This window comes from Gastrolobium bilobum, unplaced genomic scaffold, assembly GCF_033153095.1.
Source record: "Gastrolobium bilobum isolate Gb01-03AN ecotype WA unplaced genomic scaffold, APGP_CSIRO_Gbil_v1 utg1570, whole genome shotgun sequence".
NCBI lineage: Eukaryota > Viridiplantae > Streptophyta > Magnoliopsida > Fabales > Fabaceae > Gastrolobium > Gastrolobium bilobum.
This window is the reverse complement of record NW_026897563.1, coordinates 701-13,710: the sequence shown is the minus strand read 5'-3', so window position 1 is coordinate 13,710 and position 13,010 is coordinate 701. Positions and strand designations below refer to the sequence as shown.

The 13,010-nt window shown below is 37.3% G+C and overlaps 1 protein-coding gene across 1 annotated transcript; it reads left to right on the top strand.

Annotated features, from left to right (window-relative positions):
- The first annotated feature begins 4,211 nt into the window (after positions 1–4,211).
- On the top strand, positions 4,212–7,575 carry LOC133308102 (ubiquinol oxidase 2, mitochondrial-like). The gene is made up of 4 exons (XM_061508694.1): positions 4,212–4,726; positions 5,413–5,541; positions 5,997–6,485; positions 7,324–7,575. Exons 1-4 carry the CDS (start codon positions 4,358–4,360, stop codon positions 7,381–7,383), a joined length of 1,047 nt encoding a protein of 348 aa, XP_061364678.1. The 5' UTR covers positions 4,212–4,357; the 3' UTR covers positions 7,384–7,575.
- Positions 7,576–13,010: the final 5,435 nt, after the last annotated feature.

Sequence of the window (13,010 nt, the reverse complement as noted above, 5' to 3'; positions counted from 1 at the left end):
ATTTAAAGATAAAATATAAAAGCCGTAAACGAAGGCAAACGATATCCAATCAAGAAGAACCACGCGTCTAAGGTCAGACCCACAGAGAAACAATCACAGATCCAGAAAGGGGAGGAGAAGGCGAGCTTCTCTGTCCAAGACCGGCCGGAAAAAGCCGCCAAAATAGTGCTCACGCGCCGGCAGAAGGTGGCGCGTGAAGCCCACGCGCAGAGAAGACAGGTGGCGCGTGACGGCGCGTGGGAGATGCGTTGCTGACCGGGTCACCACAGACCTGGTCGCCGGGAAGAGAGGGTCCTGATCGCGTGAAGTTTGGTCGGAAAAGTCGCCGGAAAAAGTCTCCGGTTGCCTGAACAGTGATTTTGACGGCGGGCGGTGGTTTCGGTGGCCGTCGGAGGTGCTGACGCGTTTGGAAAAATCACTCAGAGGCTGTTTACAGCCCTAGAAGGCTTGTCGGAAGGACGCACGGCAAGAAAGAGGACTCCTAAGTAGTGGGCTTAGGTTTTAAAGCAAAAAACAAGGTTTCTAAGCGGAAGCGAGGGTTCCCAGAACGAAAGAGCTCTGATACCATGTTAAATATCATAGATACAAGAGGAAATGATAGTAATCCTTGTTATATTAAACTACACAACATTGGTGCTATTATATAGCAAACCAATTGAAGAATACAAAGAGACACACTCAATGTGGGAGCACTGTCCATGTTGCTGATGGTCATTCCAGCACAATTGTCTTTGCCGATGATAATTCCGGCACTGTTTAGAAGTTCCTCTTGAGGGGGAGTACCGTCCATGTTGCTGATGGTCATTCCAGCACAATTGTCTCCGCTGATGTTAATTCCGACACCGAAGTTCCTCTTGAGGGGGAGCACTGTCCATGTTGCTGATGGTCATTCCAGCACAATTGTCTTTGCCGATGATAATTCCGGCACTGTTTAGAAGTTCCTCTTAAGGGGGAGCACTGTCCATGTTGCTGATGGTCATTCCAGCACAATTGTCTTTGCCGATGATAATTCTGGCATTGTTTAGAAGTTCCTCTTGAGGGGGAGTACCGTCCATGTTGCTGATGGTCATTCCAGCACAATTGTCTTTGCCGATGATCATTCCGGCATCTTCCATGTTGATGTTCATTTCGACGCCATTTTTAGCATATTGTTGATTTTTGGTTTCTCATTTAGGAGATTTATTTTGATGTTATGTTACTTGGTCTTTCTTGTAATAAGCTTGTAGCATAGTCAAGGGGAAACCACGGCTGTTCACCAACTGTTAAATGAAATGTCTGAGAGGGATCTTGATGCTGATGTCCTGGTCAGCTCAGTTGTCTTTGCCGATGATAATTCTGGCACCATCCATGCTCTGATGTCCATTCCAGCACTGTCTCTTTATCAGCTCTTCAGACTGATGGTCATTCCAGTTGATTTGTTGTACTTAGTCATTTAATTTCGTTGATGTAGCATTGTTGTTTTTGGTTCCTAATAGGAGTATTATTTATGTATCAAGCTTGTAGCATATGATCTATATGCTACAGCTTGAGGGGGAGTGTTAAAAGTGTTAGTGTTAATAGTGTAGAAGTCCCACATTGAGTGTGTCTCTTTGTATTCTTCAATTGGTTTGCTATATAATAGCACCAATGTTGTGTAGTTTAATATAACAAGGATTACTATCATTTCCTCTTGTATATATGATATTTAACAAAGTTGAATAAATCTTTGTATGGCCTGAAGCAGTCCCGTAGGATGTGGTACATGAAGTTCGACACTTATGTGGTAAAACTTGGCTTTGACCGCTGTGGTGCTAATCATTGTGTTTATGTGAAAAGTTTAGAAGGTGACTTTGTTATTCTAACTTTGTATGTGGACGACATGTTACTCGTTGGAAACAATTTGAAGATGATCAACACTGTGAAAGGACTGCTGGCAAAGTAGTTTGAAATGAAAGATCTAGGCATTGTAAATGTGATATTGGATATGCAGAATAAGAGGGAGCGTGACAAAGGAAGATTATGATTGAGTCAGCGAAAGTATATAGGGGATGTTTTGAAGAATTTCAAGATGACTAACTGCAAACCTATGTTGACTCCCATGTCTACTGGGTCTAAGTTATCGGCTGACCAGTGACCCAAGACTAGAGAAGAAGAAGAGGAGATGGCGTCAGTTCCTTATGCTAGTGCAGTTGAGAGTCTGATGTATGCCATGATTTGTACTCGGCCTGATATTGCTCAAGCAGTGAGAGTATAGAGCAGGTATATGTCCAAGCCATGAAAGGAGCAGTGGGCGGTGGTGAAACATGTGTTCCGTTATCTTCGTGGTATGTCTGACCTTGGGTTGTGCTATAAAGGCATGAAGGGCTCAAGGGGACAGACATTATTACAGCTGAGATGCTTTGTGGATGCTGATTGGGGAGGTGACGTTGACAGTAGAAGGTCTACAAGTGGATATGTTATTTCCTCATTAAGCGGAATTATCAGTTGGATGAGTAAGAGGTAGATCACTGTTGCTTTATCTACTACAGAGGCTGAGTACATAGCCTTGACATATGCTGTTAAGAAAGCTATTTGGTTGCGGAGGTTGAGCAAAGAGCTTAGCTTTGCGCAAGGAGATATGATCGTTGGGTGTGACAGTCAGAGCGCCATTTTCTTGTCTAAGAACCCTGATTTTCATGCAATGACCACGTATATTGGCATACAATATCATTTCATCAGAGAGAAGATTGAAGACAAGGTTGTATTGCTGGAAAAAGTTGACACAAAGGTCAACAATGCTGATTTTCTGACCAAGACAGTGACTTCAGAGAAGTTTGAATAGTCTACAACTGCATTGGGATTGAAGAAACATGCGAAGCATTCACCAAGTGGGAGAATGTCGGGTATGGCTCAAACTTCGCATGCTGATGAAGGCCCTTGTTGTCGGGATCAACAGAAAGACAACTAGGTACTGTTGTGAGCCTATGATTTATTGTAATTTTTTTTTCTTAGTAGTCTGAGCTTGGGCTCATGAATAACTGATGTTAGGATTTTTTAATCCTATGTATATTCTCCTTGTAAACTGAGTGACTTGTAAGGAATGAGGGTGACATGAATATAGTATAATAGACAAGCTGAACGTAGCCAATATCGGATGAACTAGGGTAAATCAATGTGTCAATTCTCTCTCTCTTTCTCTTTTTGTTTGTGATTTGTGTGTGATTGTTGATTTTCAACAAAATTGTCATCTCAATTCTTATCTTTATTGTTATTTCATTATTCCTCGCCATTTGTTTTCTCACTGCTCTTGATTTACTCTTCTTGTATTGTTTTCCCCAAGGTATTAATTCGCAAATATGATACAAACCCACATTTTGTGGTTAATTATGTTTTTGACCAATACATTATTCAATTGTTTGATTATTATTGATGATGGTAAAAATAACATTCAATATACAAGTGTGTCAACATGTATAACAAATAAGTTAGTCATGTTTATGTTGAAGGTTTGGACATAAATATTTATTTGTGTCGTGTTCAAAATAAATGTATTTATATCCGTGTTAGGTCTCAACTCTATATAAACACAATCCGTTGATATGAATTGGCATCCTATCATGTACATAATACTTATCAAACACTATTCATTTTGTTTATCATTGTTATTATATCTATCTTTGTTATATTACCTTTTATTTAGATTTAATATTAGAAGTAGTCAATGCTAGATAATATTTTAAAATTTAATTTTTTTTAAAATACTAATAAATCATAAGATGCTTAACTTAAATTGACATATTTTATATATCATAATAATATTTTAATATTCATATAATTTGTTTAAAATTATACATTATAAAACATCTATAATTTATATTTTTAAAATTTTATGATTAAACCATAAAATATGTCTAATATTATACATTTAATTTAAATATTGGATTAACTCGGTACTGATGGGTCAGTCCTACGAGTTACTAGCCATATATTCTGCGTCCAGATATAATGGTCAAAGTCAAAAATCATGCAAGGCCACCTGGCGCCCGAGCACTACTTTTTCTGCCCGCACTGAATCTTTCCCATTCCTACCGCCTTACTCACTCAAACTAGATGCTCGTTTTAATAACAATTTCTTATCCGAAAACTACGCGCGTTATTGCACGTCACACTCCCTCCACTCATTTCTCTTAATCAGAGCTGTTGATTATATTACGAAGCCACTTAGTCAACGGTCAAAAACGTTTCTAGCCAGTCCTCACTAGACGTGCATGGGACCGTAATGTCCCTCTGGCGCTTCTTTTCCCTCCTACGTATACAAGTGTTTTTTCATTCCAGAATTTTTGGGAAGTTAGTTAGTTGTAAACGAGGTCTCTGAAAAACGCGATTCTTCTCTCGGAAGATGAAGCATTTTGCATTGATTTCTACGGTTCGACGAGCTCTGATCAATGGCCGGAATTGTAACCTTCCCGGTTCGGCGGTGATGAGGCCACTTGAGGCGGTGGAATTTTGGCAACGTTGTGCGGCCGGCGGGAGCGGAAGATTCTTCCACTGGAAGAGGATGATGGCTTCTAAGGCAGTGCCGTTGCCGCCATCGGCGGGGAAGGCGGAAGCGAAGTCCACGGAGAAGGAGAAGGAGGAGGAGGAGGAGAGTTCGCGAACAGAGGCTGGGAAGAGAGACAGTAGCGTGGTGGTGTCGAGTTATTGGGGGATTTCGAGGCAGAAGATTAAGAGAGAGGACGGGACGGAGTGGCCTTGGAACTGTTTCATGGTGAGGACTTTGATTCCAATTATTAAGGTTTATGTGAAATTCTTTGCATTGATTAGTTTATCACAAATTCATAATTGTCGAAAATTTTTGTATGCGGATTTTGATGTTCTTTACGAGGGGAGGTGTTTGCTTATTGTTGTGTTAGTTTGAAATTTGATATCAAATCTTAATACTTGATTTTGTTAATCAATTGTTATTATTTATTAGAAATTAATAATTAATTAATAAATTTGATCGGCAGACATTGTAATCATTCATTGTCAGAAATTAATAACTAAAATTTAGTGTGAAATTTCAAATAAAAAATAACAGTTAGATAGCCGGAAATCAACGGTTGAGATGGGGAGTAAGACTTGTAAGTGTTACTCTAGAGTCAAAATATTCCTCCCCTATATATATATATATATACGATTTAATAAGTATAATGTTACGTGATGTAAGAAAATTTTTTTACACTCACAATAAAAAAGAGAGAGAAAGTAGAATGATAAAAGAGAAAAAAAAATATATGGACTCCACCTCTTAATTGTGTGTGTAGGAATATTTTCTTGTGTCATGTAATATTATACTAATAAAACCCATATATATATATATATATATATATATTAGAAATCTAGTGGTAATGGAACGATCGGGCTGTGATTTTATCTGAATGCTCACCGGCATGATTTCTTTTGTCTATGTAGCCGTGGGAAACTTATCAATCAAACTTGTCAATAGATCTGACTAAGCATCATGTGCCAAAGAATTTTCTGGATAAAGTTGCTTATAGGACAGTGAAACTCCTCAGAATTCCAACAGATGTGTTTTTCAAGGTGTGTAATATCTAACTTGATTTTCATTTCTCCTAAAGCATGATCCAAAACAAAGGGAAGAAAAAAAAACTGTTTATTCTTTCTGAATAAGGGGATGCTATAATTATATGTTCTTAAGTCATGTTGGTTTGTTGAGTTTCGTATGGCTCAACTCACATTTGATTTGATAATCAAAATTTGTGTCATTTGTACTCGAGTAAGATGTTTACTTTTTGTACCAAAATAATATCTACTTTTATTTTGGCTGGGTAAGATGCTATTTATTCATTTTCCGCTTATTCATGGAAATGTGCCATGGGTGTAGGATGTAACATGTAATATATATATATATATATATAGAGAGAGAGAGAGAGAGAGAGAGAGTAGATAATACTGCAGCTTCCTTGGAAAATTTTATCGAGATATTCTTCATGGAAATTGTGTCTACTCATTCATCACAATGCACACATTTTCAGAGACGATATGGTTGCCGAGCAATGATGCTTGAAACAGTTGCAGCTGTCCCTGGAATGGTAGGAGGGATGTTGTTGCACCTGAAGTCACTCCGTAAGTTTCAACCAAGTGGTGGTTGGATCAAAGCATTGCTTGAGGAAGCAGAGAATGAAAGAATGCACCTAATGACTATGGTGGAACTTGTGAATCCTAAATGGTATGAAAGACTGCTGGTTCTTACTGTGCAGGGAGTTTTCTTCAATGTGTTTTTTGTACTTTACACACTCTCCCCAAAGCTGGCTCATAGAATTGTCGGATATCTTGAGGAAGAGGCTATCCATTCTTACACAGAGTATTTGAAGGACATTGATAGTGGGGCAATTGAAAATGTTCCTGCTCCTGCCATTGCAATAGACTATTGGAGGCTTCCCAAGGATGCCAAATTGAAAGATGTTATAACAGTCATTCGTGCTGATGAGGCTCACCATCGGGATGTCAACCATTTTGCTTCCGTGAGTTTCATTTCTCACTTGTGTAATCATCTTTTTGTTTGTCTTACCAACCAATTCTTCATCAGGCACACCAACTTACCCCCTGAAATTGTTTGTGATATATTTGTTTTATTCTTCTTTATTTTCCATATTCTCTCAAGCTTCTTTACGTATATCAAATTATTTTTTCTTCGAAGATGAAGCATAAAAATTGTACATAATGGGAAACTTGGGATTGATATGAGGTAACACATGGACAATAATCTGACAGACAACCAGATGGCCATTCTGCCCCCAATTTCCTCGGGTCCTGCCTAGAATTTCAATATGAATGCTATGTGGCTGAAGAGCGTGCAAGAAGCTTTGGCAGCAGAAATATATGCTACTATGAGACATACATCTGTTGTCAGAGATAGTTAAATAGGTTATAGGTTGAACAGAGACCATCAAAGAGTACACATTTCATTGTTCACTTCACTACAGAATGAAGATTCTTTTAGTGGGACCTACGGACTGAAGATTTACTTATATTCGACTGTGTTATCAGCTATAACTTAAAAGGGAGAGGGTGCTTTAGAGACAGAGAAATTGTAACCCCGTAGTTAGACAATATATAATGTGTTAGATGCATTTTGTTGTTCTGATATGCTCTTTTGGCTTAGTTCTAGTACTGCTATATTTTGTGTAGAGAACATAGTTCAAAGAAAGTGGGTTGATTCATAGTCTGTTTTAAAATAAAGGTTAATTAATTTACCATGTTTGTTGTATCAAATGTGCCTTCATGTGGACATTGCTTTTGCAGTGGTTTTCCCTCCTTTTTTTTTTTTTTTTTTTTCACAATTATGTTCTTTTCATGCAGGATATCCACTTTCATGGTAAAGAACTGCGGGAGGCACCAGCTCCTCTTGGTTATCATTAGGTATGTACTGTGTCGAATATAAAATTACCCCTTTGGTGTGCATTTAGAAACCCATAGGTAGTAACTTTTAACTGATATGGAATTCCTATACTTCAATCATACATTTGGACAATAGTTATACTATGTATATGCTACTGATTCTATAATACGACTACGCCTCGTTTGGAAACCATGTTTAGTACGATGCCGTTACAATTTAGTTAAGCACTTCTTCTACAACTGGAATATTTGAGGAATTGGACACCGAATGATGGATTGTTTTTCGTTAGTATTTGGTGATCCGATCGACAAGTATACAATGTGAACTGTGATACAAAGAACTTATTGATTGATTATGCGTAGTTCGAAGTTGAAGTGAACATCGTCCCTAAAATACAATTAAAAATATAAAGCTAGCATTAATTTACCTCTCGAATAATCATTTCGTTCTTCATTCCTTTTCGTGTGCAGAACTATCTCTTGGTTAGAGAAAAAACTATTTCCAGTATGTTACCAACTTTTGGAAAGTATGTTATTCTTCCATTATCTAATTAACACAAGTTAACCAATAATTAAATCGTTGGCATAACAATGTTTTGAAAATTTTAGTACGCAAGAATCTTTTTCATTATATGAAAATAAAAAACTTGTGCAAAAACTTATACATTATTAATTTAACTTCTCGTTCTCTCAAAGGATGTTATAATTGTGATTCGCGCTGAACATGTGCTTCTGTGAGAGTCAATTTTGTCTCTTAGTGGACACGTTCATGAAACACTATTTAATTTTTGAGTAAATATCTTTTGGCTTACTCAAAAAAAAATACGATCTCCACTTTAATTCTTTACAAAAAGAAAATAGTCATCTGGTTCTATGAAATTTAGAGTGAACCTATTTTAGTCCTTTCAAAGGACTAATATAAACATTTTTTAAATTTGTGAAGAATCACGATTTTAACTAAATAGATTCTCTTTGAATTTCACAGGGACCAAAAGAATTTTTTATTAAGGATTCAAGAGGATATTTACTCTTAATTTTTTTTTTGCTTTTATTTTGTTTCACTTTGTTCAACATGCTCTGTTGTTCTTCGGGCAAGATACTCACCATCACGGAAAGGATAGGCCTGAGCTCCTATTGGTTATCACTTATCATTAAGTGACTGTTTCTGTTTTCTTGACAAAAAAAATGTGTGTCTTTTGTTGTCTGAACTTTTTATTTGTGCTCAAGGTTCAATAAAATGTCTTTCCAGTGTGATTTATGAAACTAGTAATTTTATCGATATCAAATGCATACATTGTTTTTAATGTATCACAAGAAATAAATAAAGTATTATTAACTAAAAAAATCAAACATATTTATAAAGTGGTCATGATTGAATGCAAGATGAATCGCATTGTCACCTAGTATTATATATAACGATTATTAAATTCATCACTAAACAAACTGCCTGATTACTTGTAATTTTCTTACCTAATCACGATCTAGCTGCCTTTTAATAAAGTTTTCACTGGACATAAAAATATTGGTTCACATTATGCTTTCCTCCAGCAACGAAGCACACATACATTGCCCTTCCCTCCAACGACAGGGAAGATGGATACTGATCTAGATAAAATATAGTAGTCTCGTTAAAGGCCCAAATACATGGAACGAAGCCCAACCTTACAAAGGACCGGAACCAGGCGCGATGGCTTCCATCACGCATAACACGATGCAATGCCTCCATCGCGCATGAAACCGCCCCTTAACATAACTTCATAGGTAAGGAAGCTGTCTTAGGAACTAATACAAGTGCGCCTTTGTACTAATAAACAGAGGACAACACCTATAATGACCCTAACTGATAAATCTTAGTTAGAGATTTAATTTAAGGATTTAAATGCCATAATTAGATTCAGTGAGCGATTTCGAGTATTTTGACTGTAATCATGACTATGTTATGAACAGTGCGTTCTGCCGGAGAATTTACAGTTTTGTGAATTAACCGGTAGAGCTTAAAATGAGCAAAATAATTTTAGGAACATAATTTGAAAATTCTGATGACAAATATGAGTTCAGAACGAAAAATTGTATAGTCTGGCACTTTCCGTGAAAATCTCGTGAATAGTGTTTCTACCGGGTATTTTGTACTGCTGTTTAAGCAACCGGTAGAGTCCAGAAATAAATAATTGATGAAATAAGAATAAGAAAGTCCAATATATGCCAAGCAAGTCAATATAGGCCCAAGAAAATGATAAGTTTATAAGTGTTAAGTTTTAAAAGTAAATAAAGTACAATTAGTGATTCACAGTGCATTTCGTCAAAAACGGTGCAGAAACCATACTGTGAATTATGAATATTGTTTTGTAACAGATAAAAAATTAATGTAAATGATTTTAGAAAAATAAAAATATGTTCGTAGTTTTAAGTTAGTTCCGGGTCAATTTAAGTTAAAATACGCGATAGAAAAACATCTGTTAAAAAAGGCCACATGTGCTCACCTTTTTAAGTCACTTAAGCCTCATTTCCAAATAAAATTCTCTCTCCTCTCCTCACTCCAAAACCGAGCTGCACCAGGAAAAAAGGGGGGGGGGGGTTAGGGTTTGTTTTTGATTTTGTTGATTCTCTTTGAATCTTCCACCAAATCTAATGACCCACCACATGAAATCGATTAGGAACTACTCAACGAATCCATTGCACCTATCCATTTGAGCTATAGTTGAGTGTGTGAAGAGTTATTCCTCCTCTCATTTTCGAGTTACTATTCATTGGAGGAGAAAAAGTGAGTTTTGATGAAGTTTGGCTTGGAGATTGCTCTCTAGGCTTTGTACAAGTGTTTAGAGGTAAGAAACCTCTACTTCCATGATATTATTTTGATGAATTAAGTCATGAAATCTATGAGCATGTGTGGGTAGGGAATAATTGATTTTAGAAATTGAAATTGATAATGGTTTGTTGTTGTTTAGGAAGTTATATGTTAAAGTAAGCATCAACATGTAATTAAAAAAATTGAAAAGCCCATGGTACTTCCCTCCCTAGGTTTCGGCCATGATGAGTCACATAGGGTGCATGGTGCAAAATTTTATTTGATATATTTAGAGTGTCTAATGTGTTGGAGTGAGTAGGAATTTGGTAAATTAGTGTGAAGGCCAAAGGGGGAAAAATCCTTTGTGTCTTGACTCCCTATGTTTCGGCTATGGAGAGTGGTGAGGGACTTGATGTCCCAACATTAAGTTGGAACAATATGGAAACATACATTTGTATGTGTAAGTTACATGTAATTAAAAAGAAAAGAGCCCTTGCCTATTCCTTATAGAGTTCGACCTATAGGGTATTTAGGGATATATTTTGTACATTTTATTTTAAATAAAATGTGTTGTAATAAATTGTATAAAAGTGATGAGTTTTGAAGAAAAGTAGCATGATTTATGTTGAAAATTCCTAAGGGAATGGTTGATTAAATTAAAGAACACCAACGGTTATAAAGGGGTCTAGACTTGTGTATTGGCATAGGATTGGCAAAAATGCAAAGAAAGGAAAATAAGCGATAAAATGTATGCTTATGAAATAATTATGGTATTGCATCATTTTATTGATGCATTGTAAATTATTCTCTAGGTGTGCCTAGGGATTGAGAAGGATCGGAAATCTCTTGAAGTGATAAAAGTAACTTGTTCCACAAGTAAGCGTATTGGTAAAGCTTCAAGAGGTAAGCTCTATGTTTAAGGAGTCTTTTCCTGCTTGAGTGCTCCACCATGGTTAGTGAACTATGGTTGGACTGTATGACTGTGATTTAGATGCTTTGTATAGATGCATTCATATAGAGTTATTTGATAACATGATATGTTTTGCTCTGATATGACTTCTGTAATATGATTTCTGTAACAATCTCTGGCCATTGATTGTATAGTACCCGGACGTCCGCTTTGGGGTCCTCCCTCGGGACTGATGGTGTACTCCTCTGATATGTCTGGTTCCGCTTTGGGGTCCTCCCTCGGGAACACGTGCGTTGATTTCCGCTTGGGGTCCTCCCTTGGGAATGACGGCGCACATCTCTGATATGATATGGATATATGCTCTGTTCTGTTATGATATCTGTTATATGTTGTATTTGTATACTCTGTATCTGAATTTCATGCAGGAGTGAGCCAGGGGTATGGAGAATTCTCTATAAACCTGGAGCTTATTGAGATTTGTAATCTCACCCCTCTTTGGGGACACATTTTCAGGGGCCCAGATTTCCGGTGAGTCCTCACTAGGCAGGGACACGACACGTGGCTGAGGCAGTTGACAGACCGGATTTTGAGTGGCTGTAGGCTACTACCTTTTTGGAGTGTTTGATGTATTTTAGTATTTTCGCATTTGATGGATCATGATATTGATCCTTTATTTTGTATATGGCCTGTATATGTTTTGTACATGTCTATCAGTTTGATGCATGTACATTTGAGTATTCAGGAACGTTATATGATGATGTAGTATTCAGATAGGTTTATGTTTTGATGGCATGCTGTTAGATTTAGTGGCACGGAGCCATGTTATGCATGCGCCCATGTATGGGTATTTGATTATATTTGGATATCTGGTATTTCTGAATTGATATGTTGTATAAACTGTTTATCAGGAAATGCTTCTGAGTGGGATTGGAAAATCCCCAGTTGTCCGATTTATAGAGGAAACTCTGCCCGATTTTCGTTTACGCCGAGTAAGAATTAAGTTAGAAAAAGAAAAAGTTAGCTCATATTTTTGTAAGTTAAGTCTTCCGCTGTTTCTGTTTGTATCATATGTATGTTAATTGAACCGGCTCGAGACGGGGATGTTACAACACCAGCTTACCACTACTCTATCAAGATAGCCTGTCATTAAAAGATAAGTCTATTAAAGCACTAGCCTAACCTGCAGCCCTTAAACGGCCAATTAGAGGCCATACTGCCATCACAATGCGGTATCAGAACTCCTATATAAACAAATGGTACATGTCCAGGTATGCTAATCTAATTCAGTAAGAATACACATACACTTGACATTAATACTGACTTGAGTGTCAGAGTGTCATTGCAGGTACCTCATCAGTTCGAATCATCGCGCTAAAGGAGAACCAAAGACCACAAACCCAGGAAGCAGATCATCCCAAAGGCCTTCTACATCCAAAAGAAAAAGTTAGCTCATATTTTTGTAAGTTAAGTCTTCCGCTGTTTCTGTTTGTATCATATGTATGTTAATTGAACCGGCTCGAGACGGGGATGTTACATTTATGGTATCAGAGCAGTTTCTCTAGAAGAGCCTGTGAAATATTGCATGAACTGTTCGGGTTGTTATATTCTTGAGTTTTTCTTGGAATACTATGATATGCATGTCTGATCACCGAGTGTGAGCGTAGCTAACTCATTCCTTTGTGTGAAATATGCAGAATTATGGTTCGCCCAAGAAGGACTTCTGATCCTCCTATTGACCCGACCGATCCAATATTAGCAGATTTGGCTAGACCCCGACTAAACCAGCGGGGAAATACTTCACAGCCAGATCCAATGATAATGGCCTTAACTGAGATGCAACAAAATATGGCTGCAGCTAGGCAGCGAGAGCTAGAAGTGATGATGAAAGCAAATCAAGATTTGTTAGAGGCTAATAGGTTGGCCAATCAAGAAATGATGGCAGCAAGCAGAATG

Bases quoted from the DNA above. Each gene is read 5' to 3' on its own strand.
- LOC133308102 (XM_061508694.1), top strand. From the start codon at position 4,358: ATGAAGCATTTTGCATTGATTTCTACGGTTCGACGAGCTCTGATCAAT. The intron at 4,727-5,412 runs GTGAGGACTTTG...TTGTCTATGTAG, and splicing joins GGCCTTGGAACTGTTTCATG to CCGTGGGAAACTTATCAATC. The intron at 5,542-5,996 runs GTGTGTAATATC...ACACATTTTCAG, and splicing joins CAACAGATGTGTTTTTCAAG to AGACGATATGGTTGCCGAGC.